At 40.3% G+C, this 27826-nt stretch overlaps 2 protein-coding genes across 9 annotated transcripts in view; both read left to right on the forward strand.

Annotated features, from left to right (window-relative positions):
- Positions 1 to 11052, forward strand: part of ZNF148 (zinc finger protein 148) — a 142218-nt gene extending 131166 nt beyond the window's left edge. For all 7 annotated transcript variants that reach the window (XM_043875412.1, XM_043875411.1, XM_043875408.1 and 4 more), the window contains 2 exons: positions 3037 to 3155; positions 3475 to 11052. In XM_043875412.1, coding sequence (XP_043731347.1) covers positions 3037 to 3155; positions 3475 to 5073 — 1718 coding nt within the window. In that variant the 3' untranslated portion in view covers positions 5074 to 11052. The remainder of the gene's footprint in view (positions 1 to 3036; positions 3156 to 3474) is intronic.
- An 8279-nt stretch (positions 11053 to 19331) lies between these two features.
- The window catches only part of SLC12A8 (solute carrier family 12 member 8), a 147553-nt gene continuing 139058 nt past the window's right edge, over positions 19332 to 27826 (forward strand). The window contains exons 1-2 of one of the 2 annotated variants that reach the window (XM_043875234.1): positions 19332 to 20395; positions 21111 to 21204. In XM_043875234.1, coding sequence (XP_043731169.1) covers positions 21154 to 21204 — 51 coding nt within the window. In that variant the 5' untranslated portion in view covers positions 19332 to 20395; positions 21111 to 21153. Of the gene's footprint in view, positions 20396 to 20642; positions 20716 to 21110; positions 21205 to 27826 lie in introns of those variants that run through there. The other variant, XM_043875235.1, reaches the window with a different exon arrangement.

Below are 27826 nucleotides of genomic sequence, written 5' to 3' on the forward strand. Positions count from 1 at the left end.
ACTCCCAGAACTTGCTCAGTCTCATGTCCATCGAGTTGGTGATGCCATCCAACCATCTCATCCTCTGTCATCCCCTACTCCTCCTGCCTTCAATCTTTCCCAGCATCAGGGTCTTTTCCAATGAGTCAGTTCTTTGCATCAGGTGGCCAAAGTGTTGGAGTTTCAGCTTCAGCATCAGTTCTTCCAGTGAATATTCAGGACTGATTTCCTTGAGAATTGACTGGTTTGATCTCCTTGAAGTCCAAGGGGCTCTCAAGAGTCTTCTCCAACACCACAGTTCAAAAGCATCAATTCTTTGGCACTCAGCTTTCTTTATAGTCCAACTCTCACATCCATACATGACTACTGGAAAAACCATAGCTTTGACTAGATGGACCTTTGTTGGCAAAGTAATGTCTCTGCTTTTTAATATGCTGTCTAGGTTAGTCATTGCTTTTCTTCAAGGAGCAAGCATCTTTTAATTTTATGGCCGCAGTCACCATCTGCAGTGATTTTGGAGCCCAAGAAAATAAAGTCTGTCACTGTGTCCATTGTTTCCCCATCTATTTGCCATGAAGTGATGGGACTGAATGCCATGATCTTGTTTTTTTGAATGTTGAGTTTTAAGCCAGCCTTTTCACTCTCCTCTTTCACTTACATCAAGAGACTCTTTAGTAGTTCTTCACTTTCTGCCATAAGGGAGGTGTCATCTGTCTATCTGAGGTTACTGATATATCTCCTGGCAATCTTGATTCCAGCTTGTGCTTCATCCAGCCTGGCATTTTGCATGATGTACTATGCATGTAAGTTAAAAAAGCGGGGTGACAGTATACAGCCTTGATGTACTCCTTTCCCTATTTGGAACCAGTCTGTTGTTCCATGTCCAGTTCTAACTGTTGCTTCTTTACCTGCATACAGATTTCTGAGGAGGCAGGTCAGGTGGTTTGATATTCCCATATCTTTAAGAATTTTTCACAGTTTGTTGTGATTCTCCAGTATATCTTATAATATCTAAACCCTTACTTGCTCTGTTATTCCCCACTAAATATTCTTTTCTTGGCTTTAATCACATATACCCAATCTTTTTAATGACTGCTCAGTATAGAGTCTGACACTTCCAAGAAACTTTTCCAAATCATACCAGTTCATGATAATGTTTTTTTCCACTAATGAGCCTCTGTAATAATCCTTTATGCCATTCATGTGGCACTTAAAAAATTGCCCAAAGTAATATGAGCTACATAAAGATAATTTGGGCCCTGATTCTGACCTAAAGAAATTTAGTAAAAGAGTAGAGTTGTAGACTAATTATTGAGATGAAAGTAATGAGTGTCTTAGGAAAGGTACAGCTACAGTTCTGTGGCAAGTTAAAGAAGATAATTTGATGATAATTTAATGAAATGAAAAGGCGTTCCTTGGAAGAAAAGCTGTGATACATCTAGACAGCATATTAAAAAGCAGAGACATCTCTTTGCTGACAAGGGTCCATCTAGTCAAAGCTATGGTTTTTCCAGTCGTCATGTACAGATGTGAGAGTTGGACCATAAGGAAGGTTGAGTGTCGAAGAATTGATGCTTTTGAACTGTGGTGTTGGAGAAGACTCTCGAGAGTCCCTTGGACTGTAAGGAGATCAAACCAGTCAGTCCTCACGGAAATCAACTCTGGATATCCATTGGAAGGACTGATGCAAAAGCTGAAGCTCCAGTACTTTGGCCATGTGATGCGAAGAGGCAGCTCATTGGAAAAGACCCTGATGCTGGTCAAGATTGAAGGCAGGAGGAGAAGGGGACGATAGAGGATGAGATGGTTGGATAGCATCACTGACTCAATGGACATGAGTTTGAGCAAATTCCAGGGGATAGTGAAGGACAGGGAAGCCTCGTGTGCTGCAGTCCCGCAGTCCCAGAGGTCGCAGAGAGTCAGACACTTAGCAACTGAACAACAACAACAAAGAAGATAAATACCTTTCCTCTGGGAGAATAGGGCAGAATATCCCTTTGAGCAGATGGGTTGGTCCTGGAGGGAAGCGTAGTACCTGAAAACACAGAAGTGGACTTTAGGAGCAGCATGAAACAGGCACAAGTAGGAAAGCATGAGGATGGTAGGTTCTTCGATTTGACTGGAGGAAAAGGTCAAGAAGAGAGCTAGTGGGTTATAAAGTTGTAAAGGTAAACCAGAGCTGGATATAGTTTTGTTAGTTATTCCTTTGTAATATTTGTATCATGTTTTCCCAATTATGTTATAAACTCTTTGAGGACAAGTAACAAGTCTTAAACTTTTAACCTCTTACAGAGGGATTATGGGTAGAGGAGAAGAATTCAGTAAAATTTTGTTGACTATATGAAAAGTAGAAACAGTGGTTTTCCAAACAGGTTGAAGGGTGTGACTTCTTGTGTTTATGTAGGCTTGTGTGACTTCTTCTGTTTATGTAGGCTGTGGCTTTATCAGTAAAAACTTTTAGATCTTCATAAGATGCTTTTAAGTTTAATTAGGTGACTTGTTTTATGTTTTAATAAATTAGATTTAAAATATATTTTCTCAGGATTTAGATTTTATTTAACCACAATATCTTTGAAAAGATATGAATTTAAAAAGATATAATACTCAAGAATTGTGTTGGTCTGTGTATGGGTAACCTTTTCTTTTTCAAAAATTTCTCTAAAATATTTTTTGTATGATTGAAAAAAAGATTAGAGACGTTAGCCACTCTACTGAGACCTGTTCATATTACTGTTAAGTTCTTAGTAATACTAGTCTCTGTAGAAAGACTATGTTATGTATACATATAATAAAATGCTGGGAAATTGAGTATGTGTGCTTTCAGTCTTGTCTTTTCAATGGCATGTGCCACTCTTTCATTTTTGTAAAGCAAGATATTCTTGACAAAATAAATTGGAAGATATATTTAGAATAAAGACTTATGTCATTTAAAAAGAACAAAGTATGGCAGCGTTCTTGTGGTAAAGTAACTTATTAGAGATTCTTGTAGTAAAGTAATTCACTAACTTATATTTCATAGTTTTTGTTTTGTTTTAAACTTTATGTATCATATACTAGGTGAAAAACCATTTCGCTGTGATGAATGTGGTATGAGATTCATTCAAAAATATCATATGGAAAGGCATAAGAGAACTCATAGTGGAGAAAAACCTTACCAGTGTGAATACTGTTTACAGGTAAGATGTGGTTTGAATTTTTTAAAAAGTCACTTTATTGAGGCATGACTGACATTGAAAGTTTTCTCTCTGGAATTCAGTTATAAAATAATTCTAAAGAATTAAATTAGACAGTGTTAGTAAAGCTGTTTGAAGAATTTCCTAACTGTTGTTGATTCAATTAATAATAGACAGTTGGCTCAGGAAATTAGTTTAGAGTTGCTCATATTATTACACTTATATCTATCTTTATATTAATTGCTTTTTTTCTTTTCTTTTCTTGGTTGACCAAAACACAAAACTAAAACAAAAAACTCTCTCTGAACTTTGAATTCGACAGTATTTTTCCAGAACAGATCGTGTTTTGAAACATAAACGTATGTGCCATGAAAATCATGATAAAAAACTAAACAGATGTGCCATCAAAGGTGGCCTTCTGACATCCGAGGAAGATTCTGGCTTTTCTACATCACCAAAAGATAACTCACTGCCAAAAAAGAAAAGGCAGAAAACTGAGAAAAAATCTTCTGGGATGGACAAAGAGAGTTCTTTGGACAAATCTGACCTGAAGAAAGACAAAAATGATTACTTGCCTCTTTACTCTTCAAGTACTAAAGTGAAAGATGAGTATATGGTAGCAGAGTATGCTGTGGAAATGCCACATTCCTCAGTTGGGGGATCGCATTTAGAAGATGCATCAGGAGAAATACATCCACCTAAGTTGGTTCTCAAAAAAATTAATAGTAAGAGAAGTCTGAAACAGCCATTGGAGCAGAATCAAACAATTTCACCTTTATCCACATACGAAGAGAGCAAAGTTTCAAAATATGCTTTTGAACTTGTGGACAAACAAGCTTTACTGGACTCAGAAGGCAATGCTGATATTGACCAGGTTGACAATTTGCAAGAGGGGCCCAGTAAACCTGTGCACAGTAGCACTAACTATGATGATGCCATGCAGTTTTTGAAGAAGAAGCGGTATCTTCAGGCAGCGAGTAACAATAGTAGGGAGTATGCGCTGAATGTGGGCACTATAGCTTCTCAGCCTTCTGTAACACAAGCAGCTGTGGCAAGTGTCATTGATGAGAGTACCACAGCATCCATATTAGATTCACAGGCACTGAATGTGGAGATAAAGAGTAATCATGACAAAAATGTTATTCCAGATGAGGTACTACAGACTCTGTTGGATCATTATTCCCATAAAGCTAATGGACAGCATGAGATATCATTCAGTGTTGCGGACACTGAGGTGACTTCTAGCATATCAATAAATTCATCAGAAGTACCTGAGGTTACCCAGTCGGAGAATGTTGGATCAAGCTCCCAAGCATCCTCATCAGATAAAGCCAACATGTTGCAGGAATACTCAAAGTTTCTGCAGCAGGCTTTGGACAGAACTAGCCAAAATGATGCCTATTTGAATAGCCCGAGCCTTAACTTTGTGACTGATAACCAGACCCTTCCAAATCAGCCAGCATTCTCTTCCATAGACAAGCAAGTCTATGCAGCCATGCCCATCAATAGCTTTCGATCAGGAATGAATTCTCCACTAAGAACAACTCCGGATAAGTCCCACTTTGGACTCATAGTTGGTGATTCACAGCACTCATTTCCCTTTTCAGGTGATGAGACAAACCATGCTTCTGCCACATCAACACAGGACTTTTTGGATCAAGTGACTTCTCAGAAGAAAGCTGAGGCTCAGCCTGTCCACCAAGCTTACCAAATGAGCTCTTTTGAACAACCCTTCCGTGCTCCATATCATGGATCCAGAGCTGGAATAGCTACTCAGTTTAGCACTGCCAATGGACAGGTGAACCTTCGGGGACCAGGGACAAGTGCTGAATTTCCAGAATTTCCCTTGGTGAATGTAAATGATAATAGAGCTGGGATGACATCCTCACCTGATGCTACAACTGGCCAGACTTTTGGCTAAAAAAAAAATGTGTAAATAATACTGGCACTTTAGAACAGATTAATCAAGAGTGGGGTTACTCTGTGTAAAATGGAGTGCTGTACAGATTTAAGAGCAATGCGTTATAACAAGTTAAGCTGATATGAATAGCAAGATAATCCAATAACTGCGTTTTGTTTGGTTAGTCAGCATTCTTTGAACTGCCTTACATGTTGTCACCTTTACAGAAGCAATGCATTACTTGTTTTAGATCAGAAACTTGCTATTCCACCTACACCAAGTTGAAAAGGAAAAAAAAAAAAAAAGACTTTCGCACAATTGTTTCCTAACTGATATCATTGTACATTCTTAGGAGATTAGTAATTGTGTGAAATTTACTCATACTGTTTCTAAGTTTTTCAGCATAGTCATGGCACTTCAGCAGGGAATCTGAGTATACTTTACAGACAGAGTGAACTTAAAAGTTTAAATGTCAAGAGATTATGGCTTAAATAAATTAGTGTGTCCTATGAGGGGAAAAAAGAAACCACCTTTTAAAGAATGATATGCCATATACCCTTGATTTTCATTTTGCATTATATTGACTTTTTCTTTTTGAGAAAAGTAATAAAAATCTGATAGTCTAAGACTCCACTATTTAAAAGCCTAATTACTTTAAAAAATATGCATACTTTCAAAACTTTTACCAAAATACATAACTGTTGAAGCATTCACTTCTATATGGAAGTATGCATATTGGTGTCAGTTTCTTTGTACAGTTGTACCTAGATATTTTTTATGATTTTTTCATGTGCAAGTATCAAGGTTTTGAAGTTTTAGTAAGAAGATCCTCTGTAGATTACATTCCCAAGAACATAATGCTTATACAAAATGTATATTCCACGTTTTAAAGCTTAATTGTATTTTACTTTACATATACACTTCAGTTAACATAGAGCACTTAGAATCTATTTGGTATTTTTGATTTCTCAAAGTAAAAAAAAATTTTAGATTTTTAGGTTTGATATGGTTGTGTCATAATCATCTCATAATTGAAAATTTTAATTTTTGGCAATAAAAGGAAATTGGGTATCTTTGGAACTGTAAAATCTGGTTTAATCCTTCTCTTTCTAGAATCTTGATAGATTGGATAATTAAACAGTATCCAGAGAAACTAAAGAAATGGGCATTTTAATTGCTTATTTTATCTTGAGTTACTTTTTAATGAACACTGCTCATTACAGTTTTACAAACCAAAAGTGTTTACTAATTCTAGTAACTACAGTTTCTTTTTCAGCTAGATGAGTGATCGGAAACCTTTTGTTGCATTTCAAAATCTAAATAAACTACAGACTTTATCCTTATACCACGAATGTTTTTTTTAATATTTTGTCTTAATACAGCATGGTACAATAAATAGTGCTTTTATATATATACATATTTTATATATATATATATATATATACTTTTCTAAAGAATGATGGTTTGAGTTACACATTGGACAGTTCTAATTTTTGGAAAATAACAGTTATACTGATTTTATTATCCTCTTTAATTTGTTCCAACTTTTTGGTTTTTTATTTTAAATTTCCACCATCTTTGTCACAATGCACACATACTGATAGAGCATCAGTAATCTAAAATTAATAACCCCTTGAAGATGCAACTTTATTATTAATTTCCATTTTAGCTTTTATATTGGCCTTATAGATCTTCAGTCTTTGTTTCAGTATAGAATGTTCTACATTTTAAATTATTTTTTCTTTTATTTAATGTTATCCCAAGACTGTTCTCATAAAGAAAGGGAACAAAGAAATATCTAACCTTAACATCTTTTACATTTATTTTGAATATATGGTATTTTATGATAAGGAATATAAATTATGTTTAATGTGGTTTCCTCTATACTTTGGTTATTAAACTTTGCTTGAAACTTTCCCATTTGACAGCTTTCTTTGCTGCCAAATTTTTCAAGAATTTTAGACTTCTTTGAAGTATATATTTAAGTTTTGCCATTATTGACTCTTTAGAATGGTGTGTCTTGCGTTGCACATCACAACCTCAAGAAGTTGTGGCGAGATGTTAACAATGAAACTGTGTTCTCTGTAGGAATAGGCATTTGTGCTTTTCTCATACTACTTATTGGGTGATAGTAGGCATTGATGTCCTGAGTTGTTTTTGTTTTGAGCCTGATCAGAATTTCTGTTCTGTTGAGAACTTGGTACAGAATAAAGTGGGGGTTTTGGTTTGTGTTAACATCACCAGCACAGTTTTTAGAATGTGGCTCTACTGCTGAGCAGTAAGCCTTTGAAAGTGGCAGTCAATGCAAGTAGAAAGAAGTTCAGGTGTTGCATTTCTGTGTTCGCCTCATTTATTTACATCTACATAATGGCAGACTTTTATACCACATTAGAAGCATATTTTGAGGTAAATGATACTTTGGCATAATTTACTGACTTACCACTTAAAGTATAGTCATTACTCTCTTTACTGTGAAATTTTACATGCCTACCAGAGTTACCGTGTATTAATATTATCATCATATGATAAACATCTCAACAGTTGGGTTTCCCCATTTTGCTTCAGAAAGTTACCTAATTTCTATCTGGGCATTAATAGAGAAAGCAAGTAGCCTTTTGTGCTGCTTTAAATCAGAATATTGAGGATATCCTTTTGCAATTTGGGTTTTGTTTTGTTTTTTCATTTCTTTTGGTGAGCAAATTGTTCTATGAAAACATGCTCTTACATCCTTAAAACTTGGCGAAATGTGAGCGAGGTGTGCTTTCTTAGGGCCTGTTCTCACATTTGAAGATTGGAAACAGATCACATTAGATGAAGTAATATCTCTTGAACATCTTCTAAAAGCGTGTTTTTTAACTTACTGTACACATATTTCATTTAGTTCAGAATATTTGAAGTGGCTCTTAAATTTTTTGGATCTGCTTGCAGATTTTCTAGTTGATACCGCAGAAATCCATCCTCTTAGCTCTGGCTGAGTGAGGACTGCCAGTGGTCGGGTAATTTTCTCGTTCTGAGAGGCAAAAGAGGCCTTGTGCTCAGGGTAGGCTTTCATTTCCACAGGCCAGAGAAGCTTGCAAAGTGCCAGCTAGGTTAGATCTTTTGCCACTTCTTTCATTTTATTAATTTGGGTTTTTAAAGGGCTGTTTAAAAAAAAAAAAAAGCCGGGAAACTTAAAAGTAGGCATTACTGTAAAACTACATTTCTTAGACTTAGAACATTTTAAACTAGAACTCGTTTTTTCACAGTATATTTACTTGAAGCACTATTATAATCGATGAGAAACTTTTTGACTCTGCAATTTAATTTAAACTTTTTCCGTTTCAAATTGCTTTATTTCAGGGAAATAATTTTCCAGTTGTTTTTGCTATATTCTGCAAATAAAAAACGGATGTTTCCTCTTTCACTTAAACTTTAGTAGGAAACAAAACTACAGCAGACAAACATTTCTTATTGTGTTTGTTGCTTTCTTTAATCCAATGGATAAAAAAGTAAAACCCTGTAAACATTATTTTATTTTTTTATGCAATACCATGCTGTAAATATGGTTCATCAAATAAGGATGTACCTATGATTGAATCTTTAATTCTGCACAGTTAGAGTTTATATATAAACGTGTCTTGACAATCAAGGACTTTTATGTGAGTCTTCCTTTATGATGTTTTATTAATGTTATGCATTCCATTTGTTTTGAAGTGAGTACCAATGTGCTAATTTGTATTGTCTGAAAGTATGTAATGTTTTTACAGCTTGTTTTTAAGAATCTGTAAATATGTACAAACAAATCACAGTACTGCTTTATGTTAGAAGGCATATGATGTTGTACTGTATGTAAGCAATAATACATAGCAGTGCTAACTTTACAAGTAGCATCAGGAAAGTTCTAAAAACATTTCAGAGTTATTATCTTTATTTCATTTAATAATGATTATCTTTAATCAGTTTTTATAAGCAAATTCCATTGTTCCTCCTTTTGGAACGTAACACTGTTTACACAGCATAATTGAAGTTGCAGGGGAGACAGGCTAAATCTGACTTCATCTGTACTCACTCTCACTAAGCATTGAATGGCCTTACCACTCTTCTGCACGATGGAGGAAGACTGCAGAACTCAGTGCCCATCACACTGAAGGAAGGGGGTGTGGGTTTTTTTCCTGCTTCTGTACTGCTACCTAACTTTGTGGTTTGCTTTGGATTTTAATATTTGTTTCTGTTTTAGATTCAAGCCCATAAGTTTTGAGGTGACTTCAGCTCCATTGTGAAATAGTTCTCTTCATATTTCATAGCTACATTTCAACAATTCTGAACTTTCTACTTTGATTTTTAGATACTTATTTTTCAACCTTGGTTTCTCAGCTGATCAGATGAATTTATTCAACTTAATACAAAGAAAGACAAACCTATTGTAGTTTGAATTGAGTAGATATTATACTGTACAGAACAGCTAACTATTTGAACACACACACATCACTGCTTTAGAAATAAACTCGCCAATTTATAAATGTATATGACCTACATTTTATAGGAAAATGTTTTTAAATGCTAGTCATTTATATAATGTGCTTTGAAGGATTTGCTAGTCCACTTCTGTCACTTTTTAGTACACTGGTATCTTTTATATGTAATGTATGCTTTTTATTATTGTAGCAAAGCATTTCAGTAGAAAGAATTTTGCAACAATATGGGGGAAATTTTTCATTGTTGGATTTGAATTATACTGGATTTTATCTGTGTAGTCTTACTTGTCTTTATTTTAATGCTGTCTGGAAGGGAACTTGGTATCCAAATAAAGCAGGTAACCTCATTTTACTTCAAGGGCATACTGTGTAGTGCTGAATTTAATCTGGAAATCTGATGACTTTGAAAAGAAAAACAAGTTTATAAAAATTGTACAGAAGAAATTAAATGTGTAATGGAAATCCTGATGGTGGAGCACGTTGAATTTTCTGATATATAGTGTTATTTTCCTGGGATCCCCTATGCCTTCTTTGTATTTCAACTAATAAAGGAAAAACCTTATCATTGAAACTGGTAGGATAATAGGATATTCTGATTATACAGTATTACTTTTCCTATCCCATTTTCTGACCCTTTCTCAATCACTGTAAATTTTATTTTCTATTTCCTCTTGATAATTAAACATGTACATAATATAGACACTGTTGTATAGAACTGAATGAATTTTGAGTTGCTGTGCTTAAGTGGTTAAACAAGAATATGGATACTGAGAATTTATAAAATGCCAGAACAAATTTATTGGAGGAAGGGGGGGGTCATCATATATGTCCTGGAAGGTAATAGTTGATGTTTCTTCAGCCCTCTGGGAAATCATTGTGAAAGAACTACAAACTCAGTATCTGACACCAGTGGGTCTTTCTTTCCCCCCTCCAAACATATGAGCACTAAATTTCAAAGTCTACTCAGGTGAAAATTGCTTTGCAATGAAACTTATCCCATTGAAATTTTCACTGTTAAATGATGTTTGTGATATTTTTAAATACAAACTTTTACATCAGTGGTCAGCAGCTTGGCAGTTGAAATTCGGTAAGTCAATATATTTTAAAATACATTTTACCCTCCAAAAAGAATTGTTTTTAAACAATTGGGAGGATTTTTTGTTGTTGTTTAAATGCGGTTTTTATTGTCATTGTAAAAATAAAATTTTGCTTGTCCCCATATTATGCCATGAATAAATTGCTGAGCCTTCATAATATAGTGAAAGCTTGTTTCATGCATAATCATGGAACAGAGAAATGTTCTTTAAACTGACCTATTCATTAAGAGGTTTAATGAGTTTCAAAGCTTCTTGACATTATTGTCATGTAGTAAACCTTGCCATTTGGCATTTATAATACCATTTTATGTATTGTGATACTAAAGGAATTTGTTTTTGTTTTATTTTTAATTGAATTATTAGACTAATTTATATTTGCAAATTCTGCATTTAAAATGTGGACACTGGCTGTTTGAAAAATAAAATACAGAATACAGTTTTATGAATAATTTCCTAGCTGAATTTTTCACAATATTCTGAACCAAGTAACCTACTGATAAATATTTTAAAACTGGTAAGGTTAATATTAAAAAGAGGAAAAGAATGTCTGTACAGAGCGAACAGTTTGTTACACAAGTCGGGTAACAAGTAACAGGGCCCTTACTGTAGTTTGTGTAGAACGTCATTAGGCGGTTCTGAAACACAGGAGTCGGGTGTTCACATTAGTCACCGGTATTTTAGACTTGAAATAAGTTTAACATAGAGCTAAGAATAAGAGTGTAAGAATGTATGATTTTTTATTTATAGATAAGATTAAATTATCATCATACATGGCTTGCCCCCCCCCGCCCCCGTTTGTGGAAATTTGTTTTCATCCATTTGTCTCCTTGCCAGTACTCCCTCCCTGTTTTGTGACCAGTGGCACACTTTGTAAGAAAGCTGTCTGAAACTGTCTGAAAGCTCGAGTGCAGTCTGGGTCCTTGGGACAAATAGAAACGAATCGGCTTTTGCAAAGATTAATCCTAAGACCATGATGAGTTTATTAGCATGGTGCTTTAACCAGTTATACATCATAATACCACCGATAATCTACTAAAGCTTGCTTTGATCACACTTTTTCTTGAATGATGAGCTATGGAAGGGAGAGGGCCAGTGAGATACATGCCAACTATTCATGGTCGTTCTCCCACCTTCTGAAGACTGCAGGAAAAATTGAAGTCACTTGACTTAATGTATGTTTGATATCTAATCTTGAAAATTTATCAGGCACAAAGGAGTATGAAGATTTTGATGATTGCATGTTTGGATAGAAGTTAAAAATTCTTTTCAGAGTGCTGGCAATTTTCCCCCCACTTTGGAAACTAGTATGATATTGGAATAATTATTTTCATTTGATGGATAAAGAATCAGTGGAGTAGAAGTTTTAAGTGAACTAAAGGTAAATTTAGAGTCTCATTATTTTAGTTCTTTAGTCATTTTTAAATGTCCTTAAAAGGACATTTCTAGTAAAAAACATTTTACAAACACACTCATGCAGATGTATAGCCCTGTGAATAAGAGCTGGAATGTGAAATGTGATACTGTAAATGACATTTTCAAAGGGGTTTTTCCAAATTACTGGAAAAACTCAAGTTTAGAAATGGACTTGAATTGTGAAATAGAGAACATTTGAGCCTTTGCATATTTATCCATATGAACCTTTAAAGTTGTTGCTTTCTTAATTTTTTCTAGCTTATACCATTCTTAATAAGATTCTGAAGCCATGATGCCTGTGTCAAGGTGATGAAAGGGGCCAAACAATGTATATTATCTGTGATAGTAACTATTTTGTTGGTTTGAATTCTTGTGAGGGTATAGTATTCAGCATTGATCACCTACTTAGTAACAGGAGTTGTGCTAGATGGAAATAGGTGGTTGAAGCTACTAGTATCTTTATATGAACATCTGAAAGGTGTCAACTACAGGATGGTATCAATTTCAGGATGCAGGGTTGTACTTTAGATTATTAAAGCAAATATTCAGTGTTAGGATATGTCATTTCTCAACGAATGAGTAAGTAGTAGTCTTATTTTAGGATAGTTTTCTGGAGAGTTTTAGTAGGTTCCAGAAGATAGAAATATACAGATAAATACAGTGGAAATAAGAAACCATTGTTAAAAATCATCCCCTAATTAAAATATCAAGTAGGATTGAATAGGATTATGGATAGGATTCAAACCTGGGCTGTGGAAATGAGACAGTAGGCTTTATTCAGAGGGAACTGACCTATTTCAAAAAAGGAAGATGAATACTCTATAGGGATTCACCAACCTGAGGGTGAAAATGGAGGAGAGAATCACCTCTCTCACTGGGGGTTTGGAAATGGATGTTGGAGGATGCTTTCCTGGCAGTAGGCAGGCCAGTGGTTTTAGTCATTCTAGCAGTCTTCACAGAATGGTATTAATATTTTTTGAGTACTCAGAAATAACACCTGACTGGCCATTACTCTCAGACTATTATTATGATACTCTTCATGTCAGATAACTTCCACTAGCCCCTGATGATCTGATATCTTTTCCTTAGCCGTTTCCTTCAATGTGTTTGGGTCACTGTAAAATGTATCTTTAAACCTCCAATATGGTAGTTTTCCTTTGTTTTCTTTGTGGGAACTGCAGCACTATCATGTAACTTTTTTCCTTGGCAGTAATGAAGGTTAAGACTGATTGCTGGAGTACAAAAGTAAATGTTAGGAAGAGGACACAACTGAATGAATGTGTTCAGAACACCTCAGGACTCCACAGGAGACTTTGGCTGAGAGTTGTCTGAGCAGCTTGTGGAGCTGGCCCTCAGGATCTGGGGGCAGGTGATGGCATGCCAGGACAGCATAACCGGTGCTGCTTGGGACAGCTTTAAGTAAGCTGTGTGTGACTTTGCCAATGATAATTGTGAGAGAGCAGGAGTACAGTTTGGTACTCTTCAGATAAGGAGCAGTGAAATAAACAAGGAATTTAGACTTTCCAAATTCTGGCTCCACCTGGATCTACCTGTGTAACACTGTCCAAATTGCTTACCTTTCCTGAGTCTGTTTTCTTCATCTGTAAGACGGGTGTAATAATCCCTGTAAGAGTTGCTGTGACAAGTCATTTGAGATAATTTGTAAACTATAAAAGCACAAATAGATACTCCCTAGTTTAGATTTTAGAACACAAAGGCAAGATGGAACAGAGTTGGACAGATGTTGCAAGCTTAATTTTGTGTAAAGCAGCACATGGAATAAATTCCTGACTTGCTGACTGTGTCTTTCAAAAGATTAAAGTAGCTATGAGAGAATCTACCTGTCTGGATTTAATTGACCAGCAAAGAATAACTACTTAGTGAGGTGGAAGTGACAAAAATTTTGTGAAGTTATGATTTCATTATCTGAGACCCTGGAAAGGATGGAACATTTGTGATACTGTGAGTGAAAACAAAGTCAGTAGACTTTCAGGGAAAAGAAATCATTCTACAAAAGCAAGAATATATTGAACTTTTGAATCCTAAGCTCTTGGTTAATAATGTGCAGGGACCTGGCTGCCCCTGAGGCCAAATCAGAGTCATGGACAGGAAGATTGGAGGAGCACAGCCAGCCTCACCAGTTGGGAGGGAGTGATGTGTGTCTGGATGCGGGAGGCCTGCCCAGTCACCTTTTTGTTTTTCTTTCACCATTTCTGTTTATCTCCTTTATTTTCTTCCTCCTAAATGGCTGTGTGTATGGGCCATAACAGGTATATATCAGTCAGAAACAGCTAGACGGTGTGCAATGCCTGGCTTTTCATACAAGTTAGATTTATTTATCATACATGTTTTTTAGTATTACTATTTCCAGAGAATTCAAAACTAATTGTTCCATCAGGAAAAGACTCTGGATGCCTAGGTTAGTTTGTAGGCTCCTTGAAGGCATTTTGTTCATAGAATATAGATCCATGCCTCACACATAAGCAGATACCAGTGAGTGAATGAACAATGTTATGGGATAAAAGAGGCAGCAGTGAAGGTACTAGAAGTGGTGGTGGACATTTGATGGCATTAAGATGATGCTATCTATGGTCAGGAAGCCTGGAAATGCCAGATTCTGCATTCAACCACAAACTTACAACAAGATCCCCAAAAGAAATCCACACAAGGACCAATGGCTAGTAGGATACAAGCTATCTTAAGTGCTGGACCTGTTTCCCATACCCTCATGCAGAAATGGGCCAGACAGTGTCACCAGGACCACGGGCCCCTAGAGCGTTTCCTTCCCCTTGGCGCCTTACGAGAGATATGAGAGCATCTTAATATGTGAGAAGAGTGAGGAACAGTACAGCCAGGACTTGATCAGTGAACAAGTAGGCCCCAGCCCTTTCTTTACCCCAGTTGCGTAGGAACAAAGAACCATGTCTACATGTGTGACCAGTTAATGGAAAATGACCTTACTCACTGCTGGGTGTGGCCTAGTAAATGTTCTATGATCTGATCAGTCAGATTGGCAACTCATGGAGGCAGGGCTTGTGAATAGTTCTTAAATCCTTTTGAACCCCACCTCTCTCATTACCACAGCCCAAGCTAACCTCAGTTCTTGCCCAGACTCCTGCAAGTTTCTGCATAAGGAGTCTTGATAGCCTCCAGTATTTTCTCCAGATGTTCACGTCACATCCACCCTCCCCTCTGTATCACCCCCAGTCTTGGACCACCCTGTACTGTTCTTTTCTATCATAGGAAAGAACTGGCATTGGCTGTTTGTAATGATTTGCTTATTAGTGTGGGAATTTGATTTTCTGCCTGTCAGGAGCCATCTTGCTCCCCATTGCGTATCTGCATTGGGCACAGTGGTGATCAACAGATGTCTAGAGAATATGGTTGAAAGAGGGCATTCAGGCACTGTGAGTTACACCTGAGGATGCAAAGAGAGCTCTCAGGTGGCGTAAAAGCACTGCCAGAGAGTGAGGCTCTATGGATAGTAGCTGTGGGACCAGAAAACTGGTCATGTGAATTTCAAAATGGGAGGAAAGAGAGCGGATTTTGAAAACAACAGATAGCTGAGTTGGATTTCAATCTCCAGCAACTTCTAGAATGTTCATAAAAACTCTGTCAGATAGGCTGTACAGGTCTTATCATTAACTCTGTTAAAAATGAGGACGCAGAGGCTCAGACACATTAAAGACTTGGGACGAAGTTACACAGTGGAAAGGAAGATCTGGGACTCAAATTCAGACCTAATTTGTGTCATCTAGACTGTTGAAGGTCTGTGATGGGTCTTATACTTGAACAAAGGCTGAGTGCTAATTGCACTGTTGTCACATTTCAGTGAGACTGCCACCATCATCCATGAAATAAACGACCCTGTTCATTAGGCTTCTCTGTGCATCCCATGTTTTCTCACAGTCCCAACCAGGTCCTGGCTCACGTCAGATGCCAGATGGCTGAGGGAGAATGCCTTTCTCTTGACTGAGGGCAAACCCCCAGAGTCAACAAATAGCTTAGATCCTGGAGGAGAAACCTGCTCAACAGGAGCTGGGGACACCTGACATCAGGACAGTGGCGGCCCCTCCCTGTCCGCTCAACCCAGCCCGGGAAGTCAGAGGATTAGTCTTCTGGAGTCCTGTTCCCCTCTGGGAACGTAGAGCACTCAGGCTGTGTGAGGTGCTGGTACTTGTCAGGTTTGCATCTCTTCACTCACCCCCTTCCCACTCCTAGTCACATATGATGGCCCTTCTAACAGACTTTTTTTGTATCTGGGGCACTTGGATCAGGTTGCATCTCTTCACTCACCCCCTTCCCACTCCTAGTCACATATGATGGCCCTTCTAACAGACTTTTTTTTGTATCTGGGGCACTTGGAAAAGCACTTTAAAATCCAGGAAGAAGGAAAACCCTTTTCCTGCCTCATCTCTTCACCTGGATTAGAGAAGCTGTGTATAGGAGAGGGTCTGGTATTGGAACCAAACCAAATTTAGGTTCAAATTCTGACTCTCCCCTCAGAATCAGCAAACAAAAAGTTTGCTGAGTGTGTGCAGAATATGACTTTATTTTACACAGGTATGATGTTGCAGGAGGTGCATAATGTCCAACTAAAAAGAAAAAATATACATATTTTGTATTTGTATATTTACAAATATATTTGTTTTACTTGTGTTCTCTGCACTCAGATATATTTCACGCTTTCCCCTTGTCCTTGAAGATTATAACTGGAGTAAAACACTATTGTGGACAGGATGTATGCTCTCTCTGATATTTTAGAGAAGGGAAAAACAAAACAAAAATCCCAAAATGACTGAGCTAGAAATTCCATTGTTTACAACTTGGCTGTCACTTAGAATCACCTGAGAAGTTTAAAGAAAATGCTGGTGCCAAGGCCCCACTCCAGACGTATTGTCTGACACTATACCCAGGTGATTACAAGAGGCAGACCTGGGGGGGAGAGAACCACCAGACTAGCAGATCCACTATTTGCGGCCCTTCTGATGCTGGTTCTAGGGCACAGGCTGTGAGATATGTTTTTGTAATTATTATACATATTTACATTTTGATTTAATGTTTTCAACCTGTTTTCACATTTCTATTTTGGTTGACTTTGTCAAAGCTCTGATCCCTCCCCAGGGTTCAGACTTTCTGATAAATGAGATCATTTTTCAAGACATGGTCTCTTCTCCAGCCTTTACACAGAAGGCAATACCCAGCACTGACCACTGGAAAGGAACGAGATGAAGGATCTTCTGTCTGCAGCTGACCAGGGCAAGACCCATAGAGTAACAACCTCCCTATTGTGGGCTTCAACTCTAGCTGGAGTGGTTCCCAAATAGAAAAAAAAAGGTGAGTTTAAGAACATTATTATTTTTAAATATAATGGTACTGCAACAAGAGTAAATTCAAACAATTTGAGATGAATAAAAATACTGTGAAAGGAAATGAAATATTTTTTTATCTTGGTTAGATGCATTATGTATTTGCTATCTGTTGCTGAGTAACAAATTACCCCAAAATTTAGTGGCTTAAAACAATAATAATTCACTATCTATCATGGTTTCTGTGGTCATGAATTCAGACAGAGCCCAGCAAGGGCAGCTTATCTTTGCTCTGCAGCGTCTGGGACCTCAGCTGGAATAATCTAAGGCAGGGAACTTGAATCATCATCTGAAGGCTTGTTTCACTTACGTGTCTGGCAATTGATGCTGGCTATTGGTAGGAACATGTGGCCTCCCCTTGTGGCCTGGGCTTCCTCACAACATGGTGGCTGAGTTCCAAGGATAAGTTCTCTGAGAGCAAGGAAGCCAGATGGACTCCCTACTGCCTTTATGACCTAACCTAGGAAGTCAAGCAGTGTCATTTCTTCCACTTCTATTGGTTGAGGCACTTACAAAGGTCCATTTGGCTCAAGGGGAGGGGACATAGATTCCCATCTCTTTTTGAAGGAATGTCAGTGTCATATTGCAAGAAGAGCATATGGGATGGAATATGTTAATACAGTTATCTTTGGAAAATGCAATCTGCCCCACATTGTCTTTTAATTTTCTTACTCATTTTTTCAGATTCCAAAAATAACATGTGCTCATTGTAAGAAAAAAATTCAATAAAAATCCAAAATCTGTGCACCAAACTTAGATTTCCTCTCCCACTTTACTATCTCAACCCCCCTCTCTAGCGATAACCAGTTAACAAATGGATGTGTATTTTCCATACAAACTATACACATATATGCACTGCTTTAAAAAAACTGTATATGTTATTCTACAACTTGCTGTTTTTACTTGTTATGATGTGATGATCAAAGAGCTATATTAGTACATATAAAAACACCTAGTTCTTTCTAATGCTGGCTGTCATAGTATGGTTGTACCATAACTCATTTAATCAGTCTTCTTTTAGTGGTCAGTTAGGATGTTAAATTTTAAAAAACTATTACAAAGTAATGATGCAGTGAACATCTCTGTACTAGATATTGGGTAGTATCTTAAAAATGGAATTGTTCTGTTCAGAGGTTATGCAGGATATTATTTTTCAATACAGTAAGAGTATTAATATGTTTTTTTTACAGTTATATCATTGTTATAAATCTACATTAAGCAGGATACATTTTTTTAATTTGCAAATGGACAGGTTTCTCTAGCTTTAACATGAAGAAAAAGGACAAACATTTGTTCTTAGGTATAGAAGATGTTCATAAGTTTTAAGGGAAACTTTTCATTTGTTTAGAAAATGATGAGTGACAGGAAGTAGGTGGTTATGAACAGAGGGGTGGATTTCCTTTTTTAATGTTTTTAGCTCAGGCTGATATGGAATTGAATGTGGATTCTTCAAAGTTCACATTGACACTTTGAGAGAGGCTCATCAGAAGGTGACAGCAAACAGGAAACCAGCTTGAGGCAAAAAGCCAGTGTCATGTGTGACCCCAAAGTAAATAATAAAGATGGCACTACTCTCTGTACAGATGTCTGTACAAACATGAGATTCCAATAATATGCCCACCCAGCCATCCATTGCTCACAGGTGGCTAATCTGTAATTTATCCTGGGGTTCTTTCCTCTTACAGAGATGCATTGTTACAAACTTCTTTACTGGGAAAGAAGTTCTGACACATGCCATAACTTTGAGGACATGATGCTAAGTGAAAAGTTAGACATAAAAAGGACAAATGTCATCTAATTTCACTTATATGAGAAAGGTTGGAGAAACAAATTTATAGAGCCAGAAAATAGATTAGCGGTTACCACTTGCTGGGCAAGAGGGCTGTGGGGAGTTACTTCCGAGGGGTACAGAGTCTCAGTTTGGGGGTGATGAAGAAGTTTTGGAAATAGTTCAAGCTGCACCACATGGTGAATATTATTCATGCCATTGAACTATACCCTTAAAAATAGTTTAAATGGTACATTTTATATTATATATGTATTTCCACATCAAACAACACACACACACACACAAACAAAAAACCCTTTGCTGGAGCAGAGGAGGTTGGAGCTCTGTCAGTGTTCCCATGGCTTTGCCTTCCCTTTTGTTTTTAAAAGCACAATCTCTATTTTTAGGGATTTTCACACAAAGGCTCCTGTGGGCGTGGGAAGTACTCCCAGCTGCCCTCCTGTTTCTCAGAAGCCCACAAGGAGGCCTAGCAGGTTATTTCAGGCTTAGGAAATATGCCGGATTGGAAATAGAGATAATTTAATCTCTGCATGTTGATGACTTTTTTTCTTTTTCCTGCAAGCCGGGGTCCTGGACACCTTACCTCATCCCTAATCCCTTCAAGGTAATTCCTTCCCACACCTCAGCATGCCCGAGGGCACTTTCTTGGCGAAACAATTCCACTTCCGGCAAGGCTGAGGGTCACCTGGGTCGCGTGGCCGCTGCACACTGGGGTCCCTGGAGCGCAGTCTTAGTCTCTTGCCCCAGTGCTTCTGCTCCCCAGCCGCTCATGCCTGCGTTCAGCAGTGTTAGAGCAGGTGCAGTGAGTAGGCTCGCGTCCTGTCACCCTAATCCGAGGGCCGTGCACCTCGGCGGGGTGCGGTGAACGAGCTATCCAGGCGGTGGCTGGTCAAGTCTGAGAGTTTGCGAACTCTTCCCTTGTCCACTCCCGCACCTCCCGCGCAGTCCCTTCCCACCCCTGTTAAGATTGCTGTTCCTTTCTCCCGGGAGCTCTCCTGGGCGGCCGACGGTGCGCGGGCACCACCGTTGGGGAGGGGAAGTGTCCGCAGCCCTTCTCTCTCCGCCTGGATCCGAGAGTCGTGGCCGCGGTGCCCGAGCTCGGGCCGGACGCCTCGTCAGCGGGACAGCTGGGACCCGTGCCGCGCGCACCTGGTCAGCCACGTGGCGGCGGGGCGGGGCCTGGGCGGGGCGGGCCCAGCTCTAGGAGCCGGCGTCCCACAGGTGAGGGCGGACGCCGAGCGGCTGGTGGGTGGGGAGAGCGCAGGGTGGTCGTGGGGGGCTCCTCTTTCCGGGGAACTCTGTAAGCAGGAGCCCGGCTTGGGTCACCTTTGCCCTCTGCTCAGGTAGACGGGATCTGAGCCTCCCGCCCGGCCCAAGGCTTCCTGAGAACTTGGTTCGAGAGGGGCGGAGGCTGGGGAGGGGGGCGGGGTGCACTCTGCGCTGTAGGGGTTCGGGTAAGTGGGGTTACTGGAGGGACGCGAGTTCGGCGTTGACCGAAACCCTAGAGGTCTGTGCTCTAAGAGTGTTCGGAGCGCGTCTCGGTAAGTCTCCGGGTCCTTGACCACCTGCAGCCAGTTCTAGTGGATCGATGGTGTCCTGGCCCTGGACAGAGGGGTTCACAAGGAAGGAGAGGAGGTTAAACTGTGTCCTCGGGGGCTGGGCAGCTAGGCAGTCGGCTCCGACCCCTGTGTTGAAGGAGCTCAGGGAAAAAAGAGCTGGGGGCAGCTGTGGCTTTAAAAGAACAGCAACATTTGAGTAGAGGGAGTCTGAAGGATGAATAGGATCAAATATTTGGGTACCAAAGAGGGAAGGAGATGTTTCCAGATGAGGCAAGACAAAGTCCCTTCCTCAGCCAGGGCCTGGTATAGGAAGGATGGGCAATAAGGATCCAGGGAAAGAGGAGCCAGACTGACCAGGGACACTGTTTACTTTCCAGGGGTCTCCCTACCCAGACCACCAGGACCCCCATTTCCAGAAGAATGGCCCAGATGTCTCAAGTGCAGGAACTCTTCCATGAGGCAGCCCAGCAGGTAGGCCTGGGTGGTGTGGGGGTCTGTGAGAAAAGGTCACCAGGCAAGATGCTGAATGGAAGCCTTAGAGTGCACTATTTTAAAAGTAATGATCTCAGACGTTTATTTTGGTATTCCAGCTTAATTGCAAAAATGTTACAGCCAACTCCTAGCCATCTGTGTGCAAAAAATATTCTTTGGTATCTAGCAGATTCCAAATCCTGGACACTCCTCCTCCTCCTACCCTGCCCCACCCATGGAGATTTTCCCTGAACAGAGTGAGGATTGAGATAATACAAACTCCTTTTAATATTGAATCAAACCAATGTAAGAAGGTAAATTTATTTCTGAAAAAGTATATACTGTATATACTGAAGCCAAATAGATTTCTGGATTCCCTGATATCTGCAGGTTTTCCTTTTTCTTTCTTTCTTTATCCTCTCCCTGTTGATTATTACAGTAAGTATTGAATGTAGGTATGGAATTAAAGTGACCCTCCCCTAAACAACAAACCAACCATGCTTAGGCATTTATCAAGAAGCTACTTGCACCAGGGTCTTTGCTATATGATGATCACTCAACTGTGAAGTTTTCAGTCTCTTGGATATCTCTCATCTTTATAGAGAGGGGTAGAGGGGTTTTCTGGCATTGTAACAGGGAGAATGAGCCCCCCAAAAGGAGAGAGAATCAACTCATGGCCTCACACAGTAACAAGAAAATAGTGTCCAAAGCCGGGGAGTCCTGAGCCAAAGGGCAGAGGCTGGAGAGGCACATGGGATTCAGGATTGGTGGGGGAATCCAAGCTTGCTAGTTATCCCTCTTCATGGGCAGGGGTACATATGAAAAATGCAGCGTGGTGGCTGGCAGCTGGCGAGTGCTTAGCAAAAGGTACTGTTCCCCTTCCCACTGGCAGGCCCAGAACTATATGCTGCATTCTCTACTGAGCTCCTTACACCCAGCCCCCAAGATATTCAAGTTGTTTAGAAATGAGTGACTGGAGACCCAGAATAGCTACTCAGAGAGATTTCAGTACTCTTGCCCAGAGGTCTTTGCTCCTAGGTGAAAGAGCCAGTACCATATTTTTAATGTGGTTGAGTACCCTTAGAGAAACCTTGACTTATTTATTTTATTTAACTTTAAAAATGCATTTAGCTCGACCAGTCTCTCATCATACTTGCCATGCATTTTATTTGTGTTTGCAAGACTGTACTTGAGTGTTTATGCACCTAGTATATGTTCATGGTCTACTTCCTAAATAACAGGTACTGTGTTAAGCTTGAAAAATGTACCCAGATGGAAAACGTGAGGCCCTTATTTCCAGGGATTCCAAAAGGAGAGCACTTGGTTCATTGCAGTGATGGACAGGGAGGCCTGGCGTGCTGTGATTAATGGGGTCGCAAAGAGTTGGACACGACTGAGCAACTGAACTGAACTGTGATCCTCTCTCTCGTTTAAAACCTTGAGTGGCTCCCCATATCTACCACTCAAGAGTTCGAACTCCTTAGCCTAGGTCCTGCACAGTCTGACCCAGTCTGAGTTTCAGACCTGCTCCCCTGCATCTTACTCTTTGTACCCCACCTTTCAGACAAAGGTCCATTCCCTACGCCCTGTACTTGTATCTTTCCCCTTGCTGATCTTTGCTAATACTTCTCACTCAGCTGATTTGTCTCTAAACTCTCCAAGTATCTAAGGCTATGCCTGGCATTTAAGTCGTCAGTAAATGTTAATTGACTAACCAAATGAATAAGTAACAGATGACCACAGTGCAAGCTAAATTGCCATGAGTGCCCTAAGAGAGGGTTGATTTTTATTTAAAAAAATTTTTATAATTTATTAAAGCCACAACCGCATGGCATGTGGGATCTTAGTCCCCTGGCCAGGGATTGAACCCATGCCCCCTGCAGTGGAAGCACAGAGTCTTAACTGCTGGACCACCAGGGAAGTCTCAAGTGTTGATTTTTAAAATGATGGATGTAAATGCCTATGTATCTCCTTCCTCTCCATCTCCCTCAGTCTCTGAACATAGAGGGATTAGACAGTGTTCATTGTCAAGGCCTTTGGTGTTCATTATCTAGACATCTTGGAAATCTCTCCCTTTGTCTTCCTTGCTCTGTCTTGTCCAAGGTATCATTTCTTAATTGAATTATTTCATACCTTCCTAACTTCTTTCTCCATATCTCCTCTAAAGCGATCCCTTTTTAAAGCACAAGTCTGTGCATTTGACTCCTCTGCTTAAAGCCTTTCCATGCGTTCTCGCTGCCTTCAGAACTCAGTTCAGACTCCTTACCTTGGCCCCCACATAGCCTCTCCCCACCCTCTCTCACCATGATCTGACTGGCTTCCTCTGCTCCCTCCCATAGCATGCTCTGGCAGTGCACTTGCTCTGCAGTATTGAAGTAAGCTGTTTCTTTCCTGTCCTCCTTGGTGGCGGTGGTGGTTTAGTTGTGAAGTCATGTCCGACTCTTGCGATCCCACGGACTGTAGCCTGCCAGGCTTCTCTGTCCATGGGATTCTCCAAGCAAGAATACTGGAGTGGGTTGCCATTACCATCTTCCTTAAGGCTGTGAATTCCTGAAGTTCAGGGCATTGTCTTATTCATTTTTGTGTCCTCAGTATTTGTCGTTAGTGCTCAGCATATGGAAGATGCTCAGTCAGTGCCAGTTCTACTTAACAGAACTCACCTGGCTAAGGATAGGGGAAGCTGCTATTTGCATTAGGTCTTGAAGGGTCAATGGTAAAGTTGGGACACACATCCCAGGCTGAAAGGGTAAGAAACTGATAATAACTACCAACTTATTATGTGCTGAACACATAATGTGCATCACCTCTTTTAATCTTCACAACATTCTGAAGTAGATATAATAATTATTTTGGTTGACAGATGAAAAACAGAGGCACTTTGAACCTGAGTGTGGTTGTTGCCAAGGTCCAGGCTTTAATCCTTTCTGCTTTATGCCTCCTGCCTCAATGGCTGGAGCAAAGCATGTATGGGAACAGATAGCAGGCTGGACAGCTAACATGTTTGAAGTGGTTGGCCTTCCAGAAGTTTCCCATGAACCTTTTTCTCCCTTTATTCCAGGTTTGGGAGTTAGGAATTCTGCTCAGAGCTTTGAGGTATGAAGAGCATGGGACCAAGAAGGCCATGCCCAGTGGGAAAGACAGGCTGGGGGGTGTTACCCTAAACCCTTCTGTTCAGATCTGCTCTTCTCTTGGTCACTGTGTCTGGAAAGTAGGTCTTAGGAGATCTGGGAAGAGTGGGGATGCTTCCGAGTTAAGTGGAGGGGTTAACGAATGGATTCTTGGCTTGCTTTACTCATTTCGGGACCAGATTGGGTATGTGTGGGTGGGTAGGGGTGGGTGTTGGTCAAGCAGACCAGCTGGGAAGGGTCTGTAGATCTGAGGGTTGATGGTGCTGCCTGGTTCAAGTACTGACTCTAACAATTTGTAACTTTGGGAAAGTTACTTCACCTGGTTAAGCCTTTGTGTCCTCCCATAAAATGACTACAGTAATAGAACCTATCTTAGAGAATTATGAAGATTAACAGAGATACTTCATGTAAATGTTTAGTATAGCACTCAGTTCATAGGAGGCATTTTGTAAACATTGCCTAATAATAAAACTGAGATGGGAGATATGTATTTGGTCCATGAGGTAGTGATGTGAATGATCAGAGGGTTCAGTTGGCAAATGAATACATGACTCTGCACATCAAAATCAGGTAGAAGACCTAAGGTAGGAGTCCCAAATCCAGAATAATTTCCTTGGCCAAAACCAGAGACTGGGATAGTGTCTGGGACACTCTGGATGATGTGGGATGGGCAGTCCATTGAGGACGATTTATATGCCTGGAGTGGTTTGGGAATGTGTGTGTGTGTGTGTACCTTGTGGAGATACGAGTCATTTCAGGAACCTCTGTCCCTAGGCACTTCACTGATGTGCAGTGTGGTTTAAGGGTGGACTTGAACCTGGGAACCTGGGGTTCCCAATTCTGCCTGTGCCACCAGGCATGCCAGGCCTTTGGAGAATTTACTCAAGGGCTTGCCCTGTTTCCACAACTGCAAGATGGGGTGAGTGTACCTGATTTTCAGGGTTCTTACGCCATCTGCAGAAGGGTCTGGCCCTGTGCCTGTCACATGGTGCACACTAAACACAGTGCTTGTCCGGTGATCAGATGAAGCAGCTTTCACACAGAAGCCCAGTCGAGTAGTCTGCTTGTGAGATGCAGGGCTGGAAAGCTAAGGAGCAGCTGGTGCCAGAGGGAGGTGAATGGAAAGCTAATGGCCTTTGATGCCAGCCGTGTCTCCATCAGTCACTGGACAGAGAGGACTGTGACAGACACGGTGGTCAGGAGGATGAAGCTGACAGGAGAAAGGAGGTAGCTGGAGACAGGGAGGGATGGCAAGTGGACATCTGTGCAAGGTCTGAAGTCCAGCAGGATCCAGTGCTCTTAGTGTGGGAAACAGCAGGAAAAGTTGGCTCAGCTTAGCAGGTATTTGTTGAGTGCCTGTTCTTGCCAGGATCTCCAGCGAGTGCTGCAGATAGTAAAACAGAAGTCTCTTAATCATGATGGAATAAGGGATGCCTCCCACTAGTCTGGTGTGCTGTTTTCCTTCTCTCAGGATTGGACAGTCTCCAGAAAAACTTAAAGGGAAGCTGTGTCATGCTGTGGTCTGAGAATCGGTGACCAAAAGCCACAGATTAGCTAGTGTGAGTAACTCATTCTCTTCCTTCATTATCCAGCTGGAGACTTGGGATCCAGCAGGAGTGAGTCTGTGAGGACCCTGTCCTAGGAAGTCTATGGGCTAACTTCTGGCCGGCCTGAGCTAATCACCCTAGAAAAAGCCCGATGCAGACTCAGGGAGTAAGTGCCCATCAGAGCTATGGCATCTAGCCCACGTGTGAGCCAGGGTGTGAGCTCTTCATGACGCTGCACCAGGACTTGGTGCCGCCAGACTCCCTGCCTCCTTTCCCTTCTCTGGCCTCTCCGGTGCTTGCTCCCTGTCCTCGCTTCCTCAGTTCAGTGGCTCACTGAGGTTAGCTCAGTGTGGTAAGAGTAAGAAAGAATATGATCCAGTTGTGGGACCAGCAAGAGAGGCAGAAAGAGGCGAACATGTTAAGAGACAGAGGCGATACAAGTTATTGCAATGAATAAAGAGGAATTTTCTACTCTCAAACTCAAAAAAATGGAGGCCTTCTCAGAGATCCTCTGGTCCAGCCCTTGCTTAACTTGTCCATAAACAAGCCCAGAGATGTGGAATGACTTGCCCAAAGATACATAAAGAGAGTGGCAGAGCCAGGTGAGAACTGAGCCCTGAACACCCTCACCCTATATCATGGCTCTGGGTTGATCTTAATGCAGCCAATCTTTAGATTATAATTTTGAGCATTGGTATTAGGCTTCATCACAAAAGCTTTGCTGTGGTTTTCTGCACCCTTATTAGCCCATGTACAGTTAAGAACTGACTTTCATTTTTGCATTTTTCAGGCCCATTTTGGCATCTTTAAAAAGCCAATATGCAAAGGGAGCCTTGGCAGCCATATGCTAGGTGATAGCTTATAGCTTTGTTAGAATATAGAGAAATGAATGCACCTGAGGAGAATAGAAAAGGGAACCTAGGACAAGGCTGTCTTGTTATCCCCTCTTATCCTGATAGGGAAACTGGGGTCCAGAGTGGTTGGGTAGAAGAGAAGGGCTTACATCTGGGATTCTGGGAGTCATGACCCCTATCACCCTCCCAGTTTCTGGAGGGCATGAAGCTTATACCATTTTTAGGGATTCTCTTCAGTCAAAAGGATACAAATTATAAATACAAAATTAGGTATAGTCTTTGGAGAGACTCAATGCAAGTGAAGGCTCTTGAGGCTTAAGCTGTTAGCTTCACTGTGAAAGACCAAGGGTACCTGGACAGAACCACCTATGGGATATAACAGAAGAAACAGGCTTGGGCCCTGGAGCTTGGGAGAGAAGAAAGGGCAGCAATTACTCTCAGGGTTGAAATGAGTCTGCAACTTTCACATGAGCTTGGTTTGTCTATCTTGCTCTCTCTCTGTTGTCTTCAGCCCCTTCCACTTTACAGGCCTACTTGTCACTTAGCCTAGGAGGTCAGCCTTGAAAATGACAATGCTCTGAAAATACTTCATATTTGTAAAAAGTTGGAGTGGAGACATTTTCTGGATGAAGAAACTAGAATGAAAGTGATTCTTCAATGAAATGAATGAGTTGGTGTTGTCTCATTTATATTCACAGGATCTTCATTTGTAAGGGAACTGATGACACAGAGAGATCAGTGCCATTGGAAGAATTTACTGCTTACATTTCTCAAGAGAAGGAGGAGTGCCATGCAGGGCCACAGGGGAAGCACCAGGTTCTGGTCAGGAGGCAAAAGCAGGAATGAAGGGAAAACCTGGGCCACAGCCTTTATTGTGCTTTTGGTGGGAAGGGCAGGGCAGGGTAGAGCAAACAGCTTAGGACTGGCTGGTTTTAAATAGTTCTGGTAAGCTTTGGCAGTAGAGGTGGTCTCTGGTTTCCTTGAAAATGGCCTGGGGATGATTTAGAGCAGGAGAAATATTGACTTGGTGTGTGAGAATTAGATAAACAGAGTGGCTTAGGGAATATACTCCGAATTGGCAGGTTTGCATATG

The sequence above is a fragment of the Cervus elaphus genome, chromosome 19 (assembly GCF_910594005.1).
Source record: "Cervus elaphus chromosome 19, mCerEla1.1, whole genome shotgun sequence".
Classification (NCBI taxonomy): domain Eukaryota; kingdom Metazoa; phylum Chordata; class Mammalia; order Artiodactyla; family Cervidae; genus Cervus; species Cervus elaphus.